The following is a 21,746-nucleotide window of genomic DNA, read 5'->3' as shown; positions in this document are numbered from 1 at the left end:
AAATGAGGAGAAAGGAAAGCTCTTCCTTACTTAAATATCAGCAAGTAAATATAAAGGAAAGAGGAAAAATTTAAATCTCCATTAGGTAAAAACTGTAGTCATAATTATTATCGAAGACTCCACTGAGTGATGCCAGATTTATTGAGTGAAAGTTTGAGGAGAAATATATTTTCATAGTTTCAAACTGTCTCCAACAAAAGTGTTAACTTCAAAGGGAAAGATGGTAACTTTTCACTGAGAAACCAGGCAAAGAGTATCTTAACCAAGCAAGTGATCAAGGTCAACAGTACCAGGAAATAACACACATTCACATCACGAACCTTGTGACACAGGGCACATCATATCTGTGGTACCTTTGTCCAAAAAGATGTGCAATCACGTCCAATCATTAGAAAACATTAGACAATAGCAAATTCAGTGAAAGACGCTGAAAATAACTGATTAATATGGTTCTAAAATGCCAAAGTCATTAAAGACATTGTAAGACTGAGGAGGAACTCTTGAAGACTGCAGAAGACGAAGGAGGACTAACAAATAAATGCAAGTGGGAGCCTATATAGACTAGAATGGGAAAAGACCATTAGTGTCACAATTCCAAGTAAAGTTTTTAGTGGATAGTATTAGAGCAAATGTCATTTCCTTTTACTGAAAATTGTACTATGTCGATGGAATATTGGGGAAAATGAGTGAGGGATATTTGAAAACTACTGGTACTATTTTTGCAACTTTCCTATAAAACATAAAATTAATTCAAAATGCTTAATATATAATGGTTTGCAGATAAAACCCAATTGAAGTTGTTCGCAATTTCAAGTTCACTAATGATAAATTGCAATACTGAGGAAAATTATAGAAAATTTATGAAAATAAAAAGTAAACCAGTAGGACCATAATTTAAAAGAAAGAGTTGGAGGCATAATTTTAATTTCCCTACCCTTTATATCTGGCCTGGCTTCATGACTTTCTTTGACCAATAAAATGCAGCAAAGTGATCTTCTACAATGGCCTTGTGACAGTCACTGTCTGCTCAGGGAGAGAGAAGGTTCAAACAACCCAGTCAGGCCAGTCAACACGGTCAAGGCCTTGAACATGTGAGTCAGGCCCTCCTTGGCCAGCTGACTTCATGCTACAGACTGCAAACCTATCAGTAAATCCCATTAACACCACAAGGAAACAGGCCATCCCAGCTGCTGCTGCTGCTGCTAAGTCACTTCAGTTGTGTCCGATTCTGTGCGACCCCATAGATGGCAGCCCACCAGGCTCCCCCGTCCCTGGGATTCTCCAGGCAGGAACACTGGAGTGGGTTGCCATTTCCTTCCCCAATGTACAAAAGTGAAAAGTGAAAGTGAAGCCGCTCAGTTGTGTCCAACTCTTAGCGACCCCATGGACTGCAGCCCACCAGGCTCCGCCACCCATGGGATTCTCCAGGCAAGAGTACTGGAGTGGGGTGCCATTGCCTTCTCCCCATCCCAGCTGAGCTCTACTCATATCATCAACCTGGAGAATCATGAGCAGATAAATAGCGTTGTTTTAGGCCTTTAAAATTTTCTTGGGGCAGGGAAGGAGGGTGATTTCCTGCATCAACAGCTAACTAATACAGATACAGAGAAGAAATTAACTAATTCAGCTCAGATAATAAAGAGAAACTTGATTTAGAAGGTGGCTTTTAAGCGAGGACTTGAATTTACAAAGATGGAGATTTGAGCAAAAGACTTCTCAAATGACATAGAGGCAGAAGGCAGAAGAGTACGGGAAGTTCTTATAGAGGATAGCAGTTCAATGTGACTGGAGCACAGTGACAAGGAGTACAAGTAGCCATATCAATGGAGTTCACTGGCACTTGCCATCACTAAATCTTTCATCTTGCTTTCCAAAAGGTAAACTGATTTGGGGTGAGATTTCCAAAGTCATGCTGCCACAAAATGAAAAGCACAGCTGTTCCATTTCTTTGTCCTTAGATCGCATGAAAGAGTTTGTGATTCATAGTTCTAATGCCAAAGGAGAAACTTTCCTGATACATAGATAAGCCAGGAGAGCTTTACTCAATTAGAAAAAAAAAAAAGAACTTGGGATTTGGATGAGGTTCAAGTTTAAGCACAGCGGAGCACATGTTTGTAGATCCAAGAACTCTGGGAAATTGTCTGGACTATCATACCAAGATAGAAACTGGATTTTAAAATCTTGACTGAGGCAAACTGCCTAGACAGGAAATGGATTTGAAATTTTTAGGGATGGGAGTGTGAGAAGTGACTCTTGTTTCCACTTAAAGATCATTTTGTAACAAATGAATAGTGAACAAGGACCAAACAAGTGAAGTGGTAGTGCAGAGTTGAAGAACACACAGGCTGCAATCTCAGGCTGATTTAGTTTGTATCCAGGCTCAGCGGTTGCTAGATGTGGGCTTGTAGGCGAGTCACAAAGCCCCACTGAACTAAATTTGAGGCAATAATACCTACCCTACAGAGCATTTATGAAGATTAAATAAAATAATGTATATAATGATAACCAGTGCCCATCCTTCATCAATAGCCAATGCATGATGTTACTAACTTGTTAGGACCCTGAGAATATTAAACATACCCACTTATTCACAAAGCTTGATTTCTTATATGCAAAATGTGAACTTTTTAGAGATCCTGATCATGTTTTTCAAAGATTCTTGGGCCTGTGTGGTTTCCAGGTGTTCCCCATATGTGTGCATCTTGCTCATTTATCTATCTATTGGTACTTTGGCAACATGTTTCCTCCTATGCAGGATGATTTGAGATACCAAGTATCGTTTCCACATTTCATAAAGTGAACAGCAATTGCAGTAGTGGTCCTCAAGGAACTGAGCCTTCTGGTGTTCACACTGCCATGCAGTCTGGTCCCATAATGACTCTAGATGGCCCTGAGAGTCATCAACTAATACAATGCATAGGAGGAGACCCTGTGCCAAAGTCTGGCATGGCCTTAAGAAAGCTGGATGTTTCTACATTTTGTTGATTTGGGGAGCCTGCCATTTAAGAAATCCAGCTACGCCAGTGAAATATCACATGGAGAAAGATTAGAGCTGAGACTATCTAGTGAGAAAGTGGTCCCACTGTCCCAGCCTCTCTGCCAAGGCACCCAGACTTGGGAATGAGCCATCTCAGACCATCCAGCCAGTTAACCCTCTGAATGAGTGCAGCCCCAGCAAATCTCAAGTAAAGGAGAACCACTGAGCTGATACCTGCCAACCCACAGAATCAGGCTGCTACTGCTGCTGCTCCTAAGTCGCTTCAGTTGTGTCCGAGTCTGTGCAACCCCAGAGACGGCAGCCCACCAGGCTCCCCCATCCCTGGGATTCTCCAGGCAAGAACAATGGAGTGGGTTGCCATTTCCTTCTCCAATGCATGAAAGTGAAAAGTGAAAGTGAATTCGCTCAGTTGTGTCCGGCTCCCAGTGACCCCATGGACTGCAGCCCACCAGGCCCCTCTGTCCATGGGATTTTCCAGGCAAGAGTACTGGAGTGGGGTGCCATTGCCTTCTCCACAGAATCAGGAGAGAAGATCAAATGGTCTCTGGTCTTAAGGCACTAAATTTCAGGGTGGTTTGTTACATAATGACAGAGAACCAAAACAGGGCTGTGTCCTCTTCTATAAATTTTCAACAATGTTGTAATGTTTCAAAGTATTTTTAAAAGACTGAGTTATGAACACATGTGAGGTTACTTTCTCTGCTTACTTCACACACAGGGTAAAGAGAACCAGAGCTGACAGAAGCTTGTGGTATAGGAATTACAGTTTCTCACATGCTTTTTCCTCAGGGTGAGTTTATCCTCGGAGACAAAGACAGTATAGAGCTTTCTGTTCTTTGAAGATGGAGTGGGTGAAGCACTGTTACTCTGTGGCAGTCCTTTGTTCTCCTGAAGCTGTGTCTCTTGTATGTCCCTGAAGCAGGAATCTGTGCCCTTAGCAGTGATTCTGTGAAAAGAGATTAGTCATTGACAGTGATGCTGTGTGGGAGATGCCACAAAGTAGTTCACCTGAATCACTGTTCTGGTACTATTATATCGTGTGCACACGTGTGTGTGTGTGTGTGTGTGTGTGTGTGTGTGTGTTACTCAGAACATGGAAAGGCCTGGCTTGTTCATCCTGACCAGTGAGGGCAGGTTTGGGAGCTTCCCCCCTGCTCAGTGGGATATGTGAGGCCAGCAGGTGGAGAGAGACCCGGACACAGCAGCGAAAGGTCAGGGCGTTTTATTCCAAAAACTGTCAGTAACAAGAAAGCTGTCAGCTTCAGAAAACAGGACAGAAAAAAAAGGTGGAGGGGGGTGTTTCAAGGTCAAGTACACACAAATCCACAGAGAAAAGGAAAAATCAGCAGGAGGCAGTCACCAGGATACAAGGCAGAAGCTGGACCTCCGGTCTCCTGAGTGAGGTCAGGGTGGGCCCCAGGCCTACCAGGACTTATTTCTCATAATAAAAAGAAAACCGGGAGGGCTTAGTAACAAGTTCTATAGTTCTGTTCTCTGAGGAGAAAGTGAAGTTCTACATTGTGGAGCTGGCTCCTGGGGGTCAGTGGCTGAGTTGTGCTGTTAGACTTGAAAGGAGTTGTGGAAAGTCAGATATTGTACAGAATACACACAGAAGTCCTAAACTTCTGTGAGTGTAAGAGTGCTGTGAGTCCCTGAACACTTTCCCAACTGTTAGGAAGTCAGAGGAGAAGCTGTTAGCAGGGATGCCACACTTGAGGGGTACAAAAGCCTGGCAGGAATGTAGCCTTAGGAGGGAGCCAGATCGGTGCCCTGACACTGGCTCCATCACTTCTACCCCCGTGCTGGGGCGAGTCGCTTGATCAGTGGGGACTGCCCTCGCCTGCCTGGAATAGAAACTTCACCAAAAGGACTTAGCTTTTTCCCTCACATAACAAGAAATCCATAACTCAATAGCCTAGAACAGAGACAGCTACTTGCTGGCTACTTCCAGCTTTTTCCTTCCCAGTACTTAACTTGTGGTATTTGGCTTCATGGCCTCAAGATGGTTACTCCACTGCCAAGCATGCTTCCTGCAGGTAATAAGTGCAAAACCATCCCCTGCTCTGGCTCTTTTCATTTGGGGGAAATAGAAAGCTTTCCCAGTGACTTCTTCTATACCTCATGATCTCATTTTACACACACATTATTCCTGCTCGCTCTCTCTCTCCCTCCCTCCCTTTCTCTCTCTCTCTCTCACACACACACACAGAGACTTAACCACCTGAACTACCAGAGACTGGGGAAAAGGTTAGTATTTTTAACTGGGTGCATGTGTGGTCCAAACAATAAAAGTTTGGGAGATGAGAGAATAGATAAGCAACTGGCAACAGAAAGCAGGTTCACTGGTTCATTTTTTCCAATGGGGATGGCCAGACCTTGGTGGTAGAGGGGAGAGACAGAGAGTGCACCTGTCTAGGACACAAGCCCCAGGTGGGGGGAGTTTCTTGTCTGTTTTGTTATTGTTGTATTACCAGCGCCTAGAACAGTGTCCTCAATAAGTACTTGGTGAATGAATGAAATGAATGGCGGAGACAATGCGCAGTATCCAGGATGCCAGTTGGTACACTGAGGGAATACAGTCATTGTCATTGCTCTTGTTGTTACCAAGTCCTCCTGTGGTTTTTCCTGTGCCATTTTCCAAGGCTGGTAGGTGGTGAAGAGCAACTAGCAGAGGCAAGCATTCTCAAGAGAGGTGTTTACCAAGGTGGGCTGAGAATGGGGTCTTTAGCATTATCAATCCTGAGGAGGGAAAAGTTATTGTACCTTTTCCCAACCTAGGCAGCAGAAACGTTTTAACTTTCAACTCTCAGAGAACCAATGTTTCCTTAATGTATGAGTTGTTATAAAAAGCCCATCATGGAGTTAAGGTATCCAGGAAGTCAAAAAGGTTCAGGAAGAGACCTTGAGTTATTATCAAAATCAACAGTTTTATCCTTGAGTGTTGCTGCTGCTGCTGCTAAGTCGCTTCAGTCGTGTCCAACTCTGTGTGACCCCATAGACAGCGGCCCACCAGGCTCCCCCATCCCTGGGATTCTCCAGGCAAGAACACTGGAGTGGGTTGCCATTTCCTTCTCCAATGCACGAAAGGGAAAAGTGAAAGTGATGTCGCTCAGTGGTGTCCGACTCTTCGAGACCCCATGGTCTGCAGCCCACCAAGCTCCTCCGTCCGTGGGATTTTCCAGGCAAGAGTATTGGAGTGGGGTGCCACTGCCTTCTCCTCCTTGAGTGTTAGTGTTAGTTCTAGACTAATACTTAGAAAGAAAAGAAAGTGTAGTCGTTCAGTCTTATCCAACTCTGTGTGACCCCATGGACTGTAGCCCACCAGGCTCCTCTGTCCCTAGAATTCTCCAGGCAAGAATACTAGCATGGGTTGCCATTCCCTTCATGGAGTCTTCCCAACCCAGAGATCGAAACCACATGTCCTGCATTCCAGGCAGATTCTTTACCATCTGAGTTACCAGGGAAGCCCAATTCCAATCCAACCATCTCACTGTTCAGATGAAAAAGCTAAGAGCCTGAGTTTCTCCAAATAGCATCACTAATTCCAGATACAGTTATAAGGGAGCCCTAGCTCTTCCTGACATAGGTCTTATTACATATTACATACTGCCCATCACTACTGCCTACTATTGCTCCCCAGTTTATCCTGCCCATCTGTTACACTGTCAGTGATGGAATAGCCTTTCCTTTGAGAGACCCCAGCACAATTATGACATTGTCCTCTGTGGCACTGGATGCAACTGTGGTCATGGGACAGGACCCCACAGTCTGCTCTGGCTCCCTTCCTTTCTCTTTTTTTCCTTTTATGGTCTATCAGTCTCTTACTGGTCTTACCCTGCTGCTGCTAAGTTGCTTCAGTCATGTCCAACTCTGTGCTACCCCATAGATGGCAGCCCACCAGGCTCCACTGTCCCTGGGATTCTCCAGGCAAGAACACTGGAGTGGGTTGCCATTTCCTTCTCCAATGCATGAAAGTGAAAAGTGAACATGATGTCGCTCAGTTGTGTCCGACTCTTAGCGACCCCATGGACTGCAGCCCACCAGGCTTCTCCGTCCATGGGATTTTCCAGGCAAGAGTACTAGAGTGGGGTGCCATTGCCCTGTTCCCTCCTAAAACCACTACTCTAAAATTGCTATTACCACATCACCAGAGACCTCAGAATTGTCAAATCCAATGAACACATTTTTCTGAATTTATCATATGGTAGCACTCTTGCCTGGAAAATCCCATGGATGGAGGAGCCTGGTGGGCTGCAGTCCATGGGGTCACTAAGAGTCGGACACCACTGAGCGACTTCATGTTCACTTTTCACTTTCCTGCATTGGAGAAGGAAATGGCAACCCACTCCAGTGTTCTTGCCTGGAGAATCCCAGGGACGGGGAAGCCTACTGGGCTGCCGTCTATGGGGTCGCACAGAGCCAGACACAACTGAAGCGACTTAGCAGCAGCAGCACTTCTGAAAATTTTTAACCGAATAATTCCTAACATCAGAAGAGAAATTTCATGAGCCCCAGGGAATGTGGAGTTCCGACCTGAAGCCACAGCCACAGGCATGAAATAATTTGAAATCTCATTTTATCTTAAGAATTCAAGTAAATTTTCCATGCTATCCTTTCACATGAAAATAATGTTTTTTTCTTCAAATATCTTTATAAAATTCATACTCAAGGGACATGCTTGTTTGAATCCTGTGGCTGCACATTCCACCTGGCACTTGGGTTTGAATTTCATAACCCTAACCAGCGTCCCTGGAGTATCTCTCAGTACTCAGTGTTATCCCCAGGCGAGGCAGGAACTGAACGAGACCAAAGGCAAAGGATAGTGGCTTCTGTAAGCAGCGTTTACTCTACAACCTCTTCCTTCTCACCTCCCTCCTCATTTTGCCTTCCCCTGGAGAACAGAGGAGGCTCAGAATAAAAGGAATGAAATGTATGCACCTGGCATATGGGCTGGCTGAGCTGCTGCCTTTCTTCGTCCCAGTGGCTGGGCTTCCGTCCAGGGAGGACAGCAGACCATGAGAAACTCTCCCAGTCAGTCTGCTGCAAGCTGCCAGGAGAGCTTTTTCATCTCATGATGGCATATTTACTCACCCAGGAAGTGTCATTCAGAGGCTTGTATTATCTTACTCGGATCTCAGAACTTCTTTTCTGGAAGGGGGTCATACCTATGCTCTGTCCTCAGAGAGGTCCCACTCCTGTCTCTGTATTCTGAATGCTCTGTCCTGATAATCAGGTTTTACTCAGAACTGCAGAACTGCCTTTTGGGATAGATCTTAGATCACAGTTTATGCTTGAGAATTTTTCCTTCCAGTTTCATTGAGATGTAATTGATATATTACACTGTATAGGTTTAAGGTGTATTGCATAATGATTTCATTTACATACATCATAAAGTGATTATCACAATGAGTTTACAGAACACCCATCCTCTTATCTAAACATAAAATCAAAGAACAAAACCTTACCAGCTCAAATAAGATGTATGCGTGCTAAGTTGCTTCAGTAGTGTCCGATTCTTTGCAACCCCATGGACTGTAGCCTGCCAGGCTCCTCTGTCCATGGATTCTCCAGGCAAGAATACTGGAGTGGGTCGCCATGCCCTCCTCCAGGGGATCTTCCCAACCCAGGGATTGAACCCATGTCTCCCGCATTGTGGACAGATTCTTTGCCAACTGAGCCACAAGGGAAGCCCAAGAATACTGAAGTAGATAGCCTATCCCTTCTCCAGGGGATCTGCCCAACCCAGGAATAACACCGGGGTCTCCTGCATTGCAGGAGGATTATCGGCCGAGTTACCAGGGAAGCCCTAATCTCTTTTCTAGATCTTCTATTTCCTGAATCCCAGACTCATATTGCAATTCCATAAAGGGCTCTTCACTTTAATATACTATGGGTGACTCAAATTCAATACTTCTAAAATTAAACTTGTTGTCTTCCCATAAAAACACCCTCTTTATCTTCTCATCATTGTCTATCCACATGTTTACTGAAACCGGCTTCCTGAGATATGCCTGGAGTTATCCTCTTCATCTTTTACATGTTCAATGTCCTTTTTTTGTTCTCTCTTCTTCATCCTCCCTGATTTTGCTCTCATGGTTATAACTAACATCTAATAAACATTTGCACATGCCCATATAGACATATTACATATTTTAACTCATTTAATCATTAAACAACTCTTCCATTATGATGATTTCTTACTACAGATGAGGAAATTAAGAAACAGAGAAATCAGGTAATTTTCCCAAATGTCACATGAGTAAATGGTAAAACCAAAATCTGATACCAGGCAGTTGATTTGAGAGCATTCTCTCAACTGCTGTAACATTCTACTTTAGCCCTTATTATTTATTTCTTGAATATTTATAGAAGTCTTTCAATTGGTTTCTCTTTTCTAATCTCCCTAACTCCTCCCCCAAATTCCATTGTTCAGATGACTAACTCCCACAGAAAACTTTCTAAAATACAGTCTCATCGGGTTAATCTGCTGCCTAAAATCCATCAGTGCTTCTCCATCACCTTCAGGTTAAAGTTCCAGCTTCTTAATGATGCACAAAGTCTTCCATGGTCTGGCCCCTGCCTACCTATACAGCTTCTTCTGAAACCTCCCCCCAGGTGTGGCACCAGCCAGCCAACTGAGATCACTTGCAGTTTCTGAGCAGAACTTGCTTCCTCCATGCATCTCTGTGCTTTTGTACTCAGTCATAGCTCCTACTTCAAGGGTAGACTCTTATGGAAAGAGCTCAAAGTTTCTCAAGAGCAGAATGGCTCACCCTCTGTATTTATAGTTACTGTCATACTTTTCCCATAGCATGCTAAATGGAGTTTACTCTTCTCTATCCTTTACTGACCTTGAGGGAAGTGTTGATTCTTTTTCTCTGCAGACCTACCAAAGTATTTAGGGCATGCTAGTCACTCATTGGCTTTCCCAGGTAGCACAGTGATAAAGAATCCACCTGCCAAAGAGCAGGAGATGCAAGAGACCCTGCTTCCATCCCTGAGTTGGGAAGATCCCCTGGAAGAAGAAATGGCAACCCACTCCAGTATTCTTCCCTGGAAAATTCCATGGACAGAGAAGCTTGGTGGGCTACAATGGGGTTGCAAAGAGTCAGACATGACTGAGCATGCACCATCATAGTCACTCATTAAATGGCTATCAAATCAGTTCAGTTCAGTCACTCAGTCATGTTTGACTCTTTGCAATCCCATGAATCGAAGGACGCCAGGCCTCCCTGTCCATCACCAACTCCTGGAGTTCACTCAGACTCACATCCATCGAATCAGTGATGCCATCCAGCCATCTCATCCTCTGTCATCCCCTTCTCCTCCTGCCCCCAATCCCTCCCAGCATCAGAGTCTTTTCCAATGAGTCACCTCTTCGCATGAGGTGGCCGAAGTACTGGAGTTTCAGCTTTAGTATCATTCCTTCCAAAGAAATCTCAGGGCTGATCTCCTTCAGAATGGACTGGTTGGATCTCCTTGCAGTCCAAGGGACTCTCAAGAGTCTTCTCCAACACCACAGTTCAAAAGCATCAATTCTTCGGCGCTCAGCCTTCTTCACAGTCCAACTCTCACATCCATACATGACCACAGGAAAAACCATAGCCTTGACTAGACAAACCTTTGTTGGCAAAGTAATGTCTCTGCTTTTGAATATGCTATCTAGGTTGGTCATAACTTTCCTTCCAAGGAGTAAGCGTCTTTTAATTTCATGGCTGCAGTCACCATCTGCAGTAATTTTAGGATGAACTAAATAAAGACTATAATTGCTTCATTTCCTTTTATGCCATTTTCCTAAACAAGGCCTCTGATAGGCTTCTTGGGCATCATTGGTTTCACCCCGGATCACTAACCTACAAGGGAAATTCATCTAGATGTGGGGTCAGAATAATATAGACGCCTATCACTTGGTTTGGTACATCTTAGGGATGGACATGAGAGTCTGGAGGTAAAGAGGTGGGCCAAGAAGAACATGAATATGTTTACATTAGTGAAGGGAGCAATGTGCCCCACAGGATAGTGATGCCAGGACATAAAATGTGTTCAATAATCCTGAGAGTTGTTCTTAAAGGAGATAAGTAAGTGCATTTTAAAAAGTGCATTTTCTTCCTCCTTTTGCATGGCAGTTATTCGTAGGGGAAGCCAATGTAGAAAGTCTTGGGATGCAGAATTTTTTAAAGAGAAGCACACGATAGTTATATTTATTACATAGGATTCTGGTGCTTTTGTGACAGATATCCAGGAGGGAAATTACCTTCGCCAATCTTGGCTCAGTCCCTTCTCCACTCTTAATCATCCCTTCAAACTCACATACAGTAGACAGAGCAGTTGTCCTTCACCACTGAAGAAACGCAGCCCAGAGTTACGTTACCGTGGAAACAATCTTTTTTTTTTTTTTTTTTGCTGCAAGACACATCGCTTCATCTGCACTATTATGAAGCAGAATACATTGGTAGGGCTGGGAGGGGAATCAAATATTCTGCCCGCCAGTATTGTGCTTGGCCTCTGGGTGAATAGATGACTTTCAATTAGAGTGCTTAAATATCTTTTAACTTTGATCATTGTTATTAGAGGCCCAACAGAATTTTACTTGGAAAAAAGTAAAAAATTCAACTCTGCTGTTCAGGAGAGAGCTATAAATTTTTTCAAGCTAGAACATTTCTCTTAAAGAAAATACAAGAGAATTTACAATTAATGGTTTCATTGCGTGTAAAATAAATGCCTTTGTCCTTTGTGTTTTGACTTTCTGACTTGATCCCATTGTGGATTTATGAGATTGTCCAGACCTCTTTCTTCCTTTGTCTGTACTCTAAGCTGCTTTGTAGTGAACATACGTATTTACAATTTCCTCTGGCATTGGGCTGCAGGTATTCAGGTTCACCCTTCCTGACTTACTGCCAAGCCCATCTGAGCGTTGACTCCCTAGGCCAGCCAAAGCCCTCGCTCCTATTTGCTGCCTGCTGCAGTGACTGCAAGGCTTGCCTTTTTTTATGCCCAACACTAAATTTAGCCACTGTCCTATTTTATTCTCTCCTCCTTTAACTACTCTCTTTTCTTACTATTTGTGTTGCTAACTGTCGTGAAGGGTGAATCTACAAGACCTCCACTGGCAAGAGGATCAATTCAGTAAAATCCCAGAAATCTAGTAAGAAGCCCTCATCCCTTCAGTTCCCAAAATGCTTACAGTCACTGCATTTTCTTACAAGTCCAAAAAAACATAAAAAAAAAAAGTAAAACATATACACACATGCAGAGTCTAATTTTAATCATAGGGAAATCCCATAAGTGAAAAGAAAGAAACATCTTTTATTAGTTGTATGTAAATTAGGAAAATGGGCTTCCCAGGTGGCTCAGTAGTAAAGAACCTGCCTGCCAATGTAGAAGATGTAAGAGATGTGGGTTCGATCCCTGGTTCCAGAAGATGCCCTGGAGGAGGGCACAGCAACCCACTCCAGTATGCTTGCCTGGAGAATCCCATGGACAGAGGAGCCTGGTGGGCTACAGTCCATGGGGTTGCAAATCGTTGCCCATGACTGAAACGAGTTAGCATGCACAAATTAGAAAATAATATAACACTTTATAACACTTTAAAATTATTAGTATCTTAGTAAAAATAAAAACAAAACAAACAAATGGAACATAATTAAACTTAAAAGTTTTTGCACAGCAAAGGAAATCATAAACAAAATGGAAAGACAACCCTCAGAATGGGAGAAAATATTTGCAAATAAAGCAACCAACAAGGGGTAAATCTCCAGAATATACTAACAGCTCATGCAATTCAATATAAAAAAACTAATCAAAAAATGGGCAGAAGATCTAAATAGACTTTTCTCCAAAAAAAAAAAAAAATACAAATGACCAAAAAGCACCTGAAAAGATGCTCAATATCACTAATTATTAGAGAAATACAAATCAAGACTACAATGAGGTATTATCTCACACTGGTCAGAATGTGCTTAGTTGCTTAGTCATGTCTGACTCTTTGAAACTCCATGGACTGTAGCCCGCCAGACTCCTCTGTCCATGGAAATTTTGAGGTAAGAATACTGGAGTGGGTTGCCATGCCCCTCCCCCAGGGGATCTTCCCAACCCAAAGATTGAACCCAAGTCTCCCTCATTGCAGGAGGATTCTTTACCATCTGAGCCATCAGGGAAGCCCTGCCATCATCAAAAATCTACAAACAATAATCCTGGAGAAGGTGTAGAGAAAAGTGTACCCTCCCACGCTGTTGGTGGCAATGTAAATTGGTACAGACACTATGGAGAACAGTATAGAGGTTTCTTAAAAAATGAAAAATAGACCCATCGTATGATCCATCAATCCCATTCCTGGGCATATATCCAGAGAAAACCATAACTCGAAAAGATGCATGTATGCCAATATTCATTGTAGCACTATTTACAATAGCCAAGACATGAAATTTACCTAAATGTCCATCCACAGAAGAACAGATAAAGAAGATTTGGTACATATATACAATGGAATATTACTCAACCATAAATGTAAGGCCGTTTGCAGCAACATGGATGGACCTAGAGATTATTATACTAAGCGAAATAAGTCAGACGGAGAAAGACAAATCCCACCTGATATCACTTATATGTGAAATCTAATTTTAAAATGATACAAATGAACTTATTCACAAACAGAAACAGAGTCACAGATCTGGAAATTATACTTATGGCTACCAAAGGGAGAATATGATGGGAAGTGATAAATTAGAAGATTGGAATTAACATATTAACACACTACTATATATAAAATAGATAACTAACCTACTGTATAGCACAGGGAGCTCTACTCAATATTCTGTAATAAGCTATATGGGAAAAGAATGTGAAAAAGAATGGATATATATATATATACCAGTCATATATGTATATAACTGATTCACTTTGTTGTACACCTGAAACTAACACAGCATTATAAATCAACTACACTTCCATAAAATTTTTTAAAAGTTGAAGACCTAGTGTTTTAATTCTCGAGACAGTAGAGTAGCATTAGAAAGCAAGTGACATATATGGAGGAACTAGTCAGTGCCAGCTGATTTAACATCCGCATCTCATTTAATTCTCAAATTCATCTCAAGTGTAACTATTATCTCCATTTTACAAATGAAAGAATTAAGGCTCAAAGAATTTTTTTTAAGGCATTCCTGTAGTCACCACACAATGGTAGACAATGATTTCTGATTCTGACTCCAGTGTTTCTGCCAACTCGTCACTGTATCCCGCATACAGCAAAACTCTCCTATGGGGAGACAAACTCAGGAAATGTTAGTAAAATAAACAGAAAAATAATTGACCTAGACCCTGAAATTTCACTCTCCATACCTCTAACTAGGGGTAAAGAATCCACCTGCCATTTCAGGAGACATAAGAAATGCAGGTTTGATCGCTGGATTGGGAAGATCCCCTGGAGGAGGGCATGGCCACTTGCTCCAGTATTCTTGCCTGGGAAATCCCATGGACAGAGGAGCCTGGCAGGCTTCAGTCCTTAGGGTCACAAAGAGTTGGACACAACTGAAGCGGCTGAGCATGCACGCACTCACTCTAACAGACTGACAATATCTGCTCCATTTTGGGCATTTGCTATCTATGTATTGTAATCTGAATGTTGCATACACTATCTCTTTAATTTTGTAATGACCCTATGAAACTGGATCTATTAACGTCTTTGCTTTATACGTGAGGAAACAGGTTCAAAGAGTAAAAAATAACCTGTCCAAGTCTGTTGCACGGCCTGGCCTGTACCATACAGACTGAGTCTAAGTGTAGGCTTTAACTCATGTCAAAGAAAAACCCACGATGTAAGAAAAACCCACAAAGTAAGAGTCATGAGTTTAAGTTTTATTCAGGAACTTACCGTGGACTCTAGCCCAGGAGATGGCCTCTCAGTGGCTCTGAGGAAGCTATGCCAAAGAGCGGGAAGAGAAGCCAATTCATACATGATTTTGGGAGCTAGGAAATACATGCAATCAAGCATGCGTCTTGGTAAAAGATTGCTGCCAGTCACAAAGAACAGATATTCCAAGTTAATAATTTTAGTGCTTTTCTATGAACGGCAAGATGCAAGAGTCTGGGGTCATTGAAATGCTTCCTGAGACATACACCCAACTATCAAAGGGCCTGTTTATCCAAAGAACCAAGTGCCTCTGTGGTTTTTCATCCTGAATTCCTCTCAGGGTGGGCAGTTACAGTGCGTGGGGACAGCCCTCATAGAAGCAGGTGGGGAGGGATGCCCTTTTTCTCTGTTTACACCAGAACTCTCTACACCAGCCAAGTGCATAATCTGAGAAAACCAGCTTTCTTTTGCTGCCCATCTTCATTAAGCTCATTATCCTTTATTTTATAAAAGAAAAGAGGAAAGGGATGAAAAGAGAAGAGAAGGAGGAGGGTGCAAAGAAAAAGAAAAAAAAGGGAGAAAAGAAGGTGACTCAGTGTTGTCTATTGCTCCCCCCGCCACCCCCACATAACATGGGCATAAAATGCAGCCTGCCCAACTTTTTAATGCTAATCAACATTGTTGCAAAACAAATACGTGAAGTGCCAGTTTGGTCTGACTTGATGTCATCTTGCCTTTGTTTTGGATTTATCAGGAGAAGTATTCTTGCAGATTAAAGGGCCACTGGAAGATATTTATAAAATCTACTGCTATCACCACGATGAAGCGCATAGTGTACTGGAGTCCTATGAAAAGGAAGAGGAGCTGAAGCAACATTTGAGCCTCTGTATCCAGTCCTTAAAGTAAGGCCTTTTCAAATGATGGTTTCCATGCACTCTCAGTCGCCTAGCAGGGAACATTTTAACTGGATGTAGATGAAAGGTCTGCCATAAATCTTATGTTTTATGAGGCTTGCTGGGAGCACTACTTTGTGTTCTCTTCATGAAAAGCTGACATGCCAGAAACCCTGATTGACTTTTTTTTTTTCCCTGCAAGGATGACTAAAAATAACACAGGAAAGATACAGGGCTCTGTAGAGATAGAAAAAACGCAATATCAAAAAATGAAACGTAGAAGAAAAGCCTTTCTTCAGGCTGTGGTTACTTGTCTGCTCCCACCTAGGTCAAGAAATAAGTGGAAGCCCGTGTGGCACCACGGTCACGGGAGCGCATCAAATAATAGAGCTAGGGGATGTCCCAGGGCCCTCTGAATGCCCCCGGCTGCTCTGAGACGGGGGCCCGAGGGGAGACTGGCAAAGACAGGTCAGGCCCTTTTAGAGGTAGTTTCAGGAAAATTAGTTATGCCTTCCTCTTCTCTAAATTGTTCATGGGAAGTGCTATGTAATGTACAGTGTTGTTGTGTTCTTTTTTAATCTGGTAGAAATATTTGTTTGCTATAAAAATCTGAAAAAGGAAGTTCCCTGGTGGCCTGCTGGTTAGGATTCCAGGCTGTGGCCCAGCTTCAATGTCTGGTAAGAGAACTGAGATGCTGCAAGCCACATATATGCCGCCCCCTCCAAAAAAAAAAAAATCTGAAAAAAATACACTAAAAAGCATGAATAAGATTAAAAAAAAAAAACCTTACTATTCCATCTATTAATTCTTTACTAACCATGGATTAAAAACCACAGTTTGCACTTTTTCTGATCCTATTTGTATGCATAAATATGAAGATGTATTGGGTTGATTCTTATAAATGGAACTGGTATCTGGCTTTATCTACAGTTTTCTACCAAATGAAATTTAAAGCCAAAATGTTTGCCCTACTCTACATCCTACCACATGGTTCTATTGTGGTTTTTCACTTCTAAGGTTTATCCATTGTCAAATGGTTTTGATTAGGCTAAGAATGAACCAAGCAGAGTGCTATGGTATTTAAATCAATGCACCCCAACCCGTCTGATTCTCCCCTTTCATGTACTCTCTTATGGGGGCAGAGGGTGGTCCTGATATAGTACAACTGAACTAGAGTGAAATCAGGAAGCTAAATGAGACTGTTCTGGATAATGCCTTTCCAGACTGGAACTGGGACTGAAAATGGGTTTAAATTGGACCTGACAAATTTCTTAAAATTAACTTTATTGCCCTCTACTGGCCATTAAGTAACTGCAGTTCTTTAACCATTTTTCATGCTGTGGAAAAATAACAATTTTGAGTCACTAAATTGCAAGCATTTACATAGTACTTGTTATAGCAAGCGTTGATCTGGTTCCTGAAAATACAAAAATAAATCAGTCTTTGACCCTGCCCACAAGCAGCTCCATATGATTAGGTAATTCTTAAAGATAATATGCAATGAGTGATTTCAGTTCACCATTTCTCCATTAATTACTGTTTAGTTCAGTGTTAGCAAATCAGTTTAGGTAAGCTTTAAAGTTGAAGTTGTATCCATCTTAATAAATTCATATATTAGAAGCAACATCTAAATTTACAGGTACTTTTTCCAAAGAGGAAATAATAGTTTTATCCTCAGTGTGAAGGACGACGTTTCTTATCTTAAACTAGTGACAAGATCCAATAAATGTGTATCTTGAGTCATTTTCCTTCTTCAGTTTCCAGAAATAAAAGAGAGAGATCTTAACAGCAAGTGAAAAGTAGCACCTCGAATCCTCACTCCAATCCCAACCCCAGGACTGGAAGTCGATATGGGGAGAGGATGTAGTTTATTTTGGCACGTGCTTCTGACAACTGACCAGAAGTGAAGCAGTCTGTTCAGAGTGGGGTGCACAATAGCTTTTGAGTCCTAAGAGGAAGAAATTAACTCTGTCAAAATAGTCCATCAGTCAGTACAGGTCAGGATCATATCCCCTAAAAAGTAAGCTAAAGCAGAGGTGGTTTGGAAACTTCCTCATTACTGAAAATTACTTTCAGATCCAGCAGCTTATTTGACGTTTTTTTCTAAAAGCCTCAAGTTCTTGCCCTGGTGATATCCCAAATCTTGTATATTCTGCCCCATTCTGATTTTAGGGAATTATTTCAGGTGTTGGAAGGTGCTAAGGTTTACAAAGCACAAAATCCAAAGGAAGTAATATTGGCAGGACTATTTCTTCAGGGAAAGAAAATCAAAATAAAATAGTTTAAGTTAGATCTATTTTCTCCAAAGTTGCCTTGCCATGAAAATAAAGTTAATGATGAATTGTACTAGTCTGCCTGAAAGCTGAGAGCAGGAGAATTATTAACATTAGTATAATACTGACCTCAAACGAGCTAAGCTTTAAATTCTGAGAAACAGGTTTTCAAACAGGTTTATAGGCCAAAGAGAGTCTGGAACACCCCAAGGGCTTGACTTCCCTTGCCAGGTAATCAGTCAAAGCTATTACTGGGGCTCTGCCTTTTTCTTGTGGCTAAATAACAGAGCCCAAGTACACAGTTGCCAATTTCTAATGGATATTAGGTATGGCCTCCATTTTCTACCAGGCCGGAGGGTATTGGAACAAGTGTGTTTGAAGCAGTATCCACGGAGAAGGTGGCTTTATGCCTCAGAAGTTAAAGCCACAGAGGTTGCATTTTAACCAAAATTAAAATGTTTATTGAGGGCCTAATTAATATTTATTATAAATACTAAATAATGTTGAAAATATTTTTTTTCAAATATGTAAGCATAATTCTTGCCTCCTGGGAACATACCTTCCAGTTGGTAGATAAACAAAACTATGTGGAAAGCTTAACAATAATACAAAAGTTAATTTAAATAACATACTAGAAGCTGTCACGGTGAGGTTCAAGACTAATTTCCAAAAGGAGAGTAGAAAGATTTCCTGGTCCGGTAACCGGGAGACTTGCGCTCATAACCTTGGGCTATCCTTTGAAGCCCAGTATCTTTCAAATGAACACATAATGTTTGTATCCAGAAAATAATTTTGATTCCCCTTGAAAGGTCAGGGCAGTGTTTCTTGCTGTGTGAGTCCTCCTGCATCAGACCCGAAAGGGATGCGTATTAAAGGAGCAGGTGCCTATGCTCTGCTCCAGACCAGAAAAATTAGGATTGCTGGGCATCCAGGCCATGAACCTGCGCTTTAACAAGCTCCCTTGGGTAATTGTGCATACACACTCAAATTAAGACCTACTTTTAAAAAAAAAGACCTACTTTAGGAGGAGAAAGCATGCCCACGGTACCCATTTCCTGCTTTCCCTGAAGCTGTTTCCATGACTGTAGATACAATCTAAGCAGTAATTTCAGGATTTGGAGACGTTAAGAAAGAAAAGGCCAAAACAATCCAGAAGCACAATCCCACATCTTTGTCTATAGCCTATAAATTGGAAATCTGCAAGTTTTTAATTTATTCAACAATAAGTATTTACGGAGTCATATTAGTGACCTCTAAGATTACATGAAATATTGATTTATTACAGTTTCTAAATTTATGCAAGTTATTTGCTAAGGATCTAGTTCCTTAGCCTCTTTGGAGTTATTTAAGGTTTCTGATCTGTGTGAGGAAAATGAAAAATAGAACAGCTATGAATGCAAGTGTAGCTATAATTAGAATAGGCTGTCTGTAGCCTCCTTTGTCTGTTTTTCTAGTTATAAATACCACCAAGTCTCTGATACCTTTCAGAGGCCCTAAAGACTTATTTGTAATAGGATAAGAATGAAGGAACTTTTCCAAGTTTTTTGGGAGGTAGCAGGAAGATGCATTTCTAGTTTCATGTCTAGTTATGGCAAGTTTATCTACATTTTTCTTCTTCCTAACCAAGGTCACCATCCTCAGGAGGAAAACTTCCAACCTGTAGTCATCTAGACACTTTGACTGATCAGATCGCTGCTGTAGTTTCTCCATACAGGGAGTAGGAAGGAAGCTAAAAGCTCATGCAATGCAGCATCAAAGGAATAGATTTAAATTTGTTCACCATGTTTTATGTATCTTAATATTATTCTAATAGAGTGTTCCAAATGAAAATTAAAATCTCTTTTGGAAACTCATTCATTTCCTGGTTATGTGGTATCATGTTTGAACAAAGACGATAATCCTTAAGAAATAGCCACATAAAAACTTTTGTTAATGGTAAGTCAAATTATAATGAGCCCATGAAGGTGTAAGGTGGGGTGGTGAATATATTAAGTTACTTTACCCGCCCCAAAAGTGTCAATGGACCCAACTTCACTTCCTCTTTCCTGAAGTGTCCTTGGCTGGGGTTAACTCCTGGAAACTTTTAGCCTAAAAAGGAGATTTTTTTTTTTTTTTAATGATAAACAAGTAAAAAGGAGTTGTTATAATAAAGTACCACTATTCCACAACTCCAGCTAGATTTCCCTGTTGGAAAATCTCAGGTTCGTTTTCATATACTGTTGTATTTACATTGTAGCAGTGAAAGTCGCTCAGCTGTGTCTGATTCTTTGTGACCCCATGGACTCTGCTGCTGCTACTGCTAAGTCGCTTCAGTCATGTCCGACTCTGTGCGACCCCATAGACGGCAGCCCACCAGGCTCCGCCGTCCCTGGGATTCTTCAGGCAAGAACACTGGAGTGGGTCGCCACTGCCTTCTCCATTGTGTGAAAGTGAAAAGTGAAAGTGAAGTCGCTCAGTCGCATCCGACTGTTAGCGACCCCATGGACTGCAGCCCACCAGGCTCCTCCATCCATGGGATTTTCTAGGCAAGAGTACTGGAGTGGGGTGCCATTGCCTTCTCCCCCATGGACTCTACAGTCCATGAAATTCTCCAGGCCAGAATACTGGAGTGGGTAGCCTTTCCCTTCTCCAGGTTCTGATCTTTTCAACCCAGGGATCGAAGCCAGGTTTCCCACGTTATGCAGACTGTCAGCTGAGCCACCAGGGAAGCCTGCATTTATATTAAATACAGTATTTAATATATGTTCTAATATGTAGGCTTTATTTCATTGAAATAAATGAAATAGAGAAAAAAAATTGTCCATGTCTTCTCTAGGAGTTAAAAAGAACAATCTTGTCTTTCAACTTCAAAGTATGTGTTTTGGTTCCAAAATGATCACATTTTCACTTGTTTGTTTTCATAGAAAACTGCATTTTTATTTTTACTCAACTTCTGTCCCAAATTTTCTCATTTATGACTCACAGAGCAAAATGAGAAAGGAAATTCCTTAATAGAAGGAGATAGAAATCAGGGAAAGAATGTGAGTTTAAAGGAAAGGAATGGAAAGAAATACTGGGTAGGGGGTAGTGGTGGAGTATTTTCTTTCATTGAGATAGAAGAGTTCTTCAAACAGCAGTTAATAATTGTCTGAAATTGTAGCACCTGCTGATTTTTAAAAGTTTATAATCCTCTGTTGGATTCCCAGCTGGGAGGTTTGGGATTCAATAAAACCTAGTTATTTCAAGATGTCTAGGAATCCATTCATACACTATGTCAGGAGAGTGAAGAGTAATTGCCTTACATATATGTACACCATTGTTTTACACATATATAAAGTACTAGGATTAATTTTTTTTAATTTATTAAGTCCATTAAAATTTATGAAATTCAGCACAGCTGTTGAATTTTTTCTCAATCATTGAATATGAAAAGACCATCTAGTAGAATGTGATGGTACCATAATTTTTTTTAATTTATTATTTTTAAAATGTTTATTATTATTATTCTAATTTTATTTATTTATTTGGCTGCATTGGAGTGGGATCTATAGTCACAGCATGTGGGATCTAATTCCCTGAATAGGGATCAAACCTGGGCCCCCTGCACTGAGAGCACCAGGTCTCAGCCACTGGACCACCAGGGAAGTCCCCATAAAATGTTTTTGTGCTGGAAACAATCATTGTATTCCAAAAGACTGAAAAGCAGAGGTCAAGGTGATCAGTTTTAAATACAGGTTATTACTGTATTTCTC

At 41.5% G+C, this 21,746-nt stretch overlaps 1 protein-coding gene across 1 annotated transcript in view; it reads left to right on the top strand.

Moving 5' to 3' along the window:
• Positions 1-21,746, top strand: part of ARHGEF38 (Rho guanine nucleotide exchange factor 38) — a 154,149-nt gene that overhangs the window by 82,601 nt on the left and 49,802 nt on the right. Inside the window, exon 4 of the mRNA XM_002688091.7 lies at positions 15,604-15,751. Within this exon, the coding sequence (XP_002688137.2) occupies positions 15,604-15,751 (148 nt within the window). The remainder of the gene's footprint in view (positions 1-15,603; positions 15,752-21,746) is intronic.

The sequence above is a fragment of the Bos taurus genome, chromosome 6 (genome assembly GCF_002263795.3).
Source record: "Bos taurus isolate L1 Dominette 01449 registration number 42190680 breed Hereford chromosome 6, ARS-UCD2.0, whole genome shotgun sequence".
NCBI classification, from domain to species: Eukaryota; Metazoa; Chordata; class Mammalia; order Artiodactyla; family Bovidae; genus Bos; species Bos taurus.
Note: the sequence above shows the minus strand (reverse complement) of the source record. Positions and strands in the feature narration are given on the sequence as shown.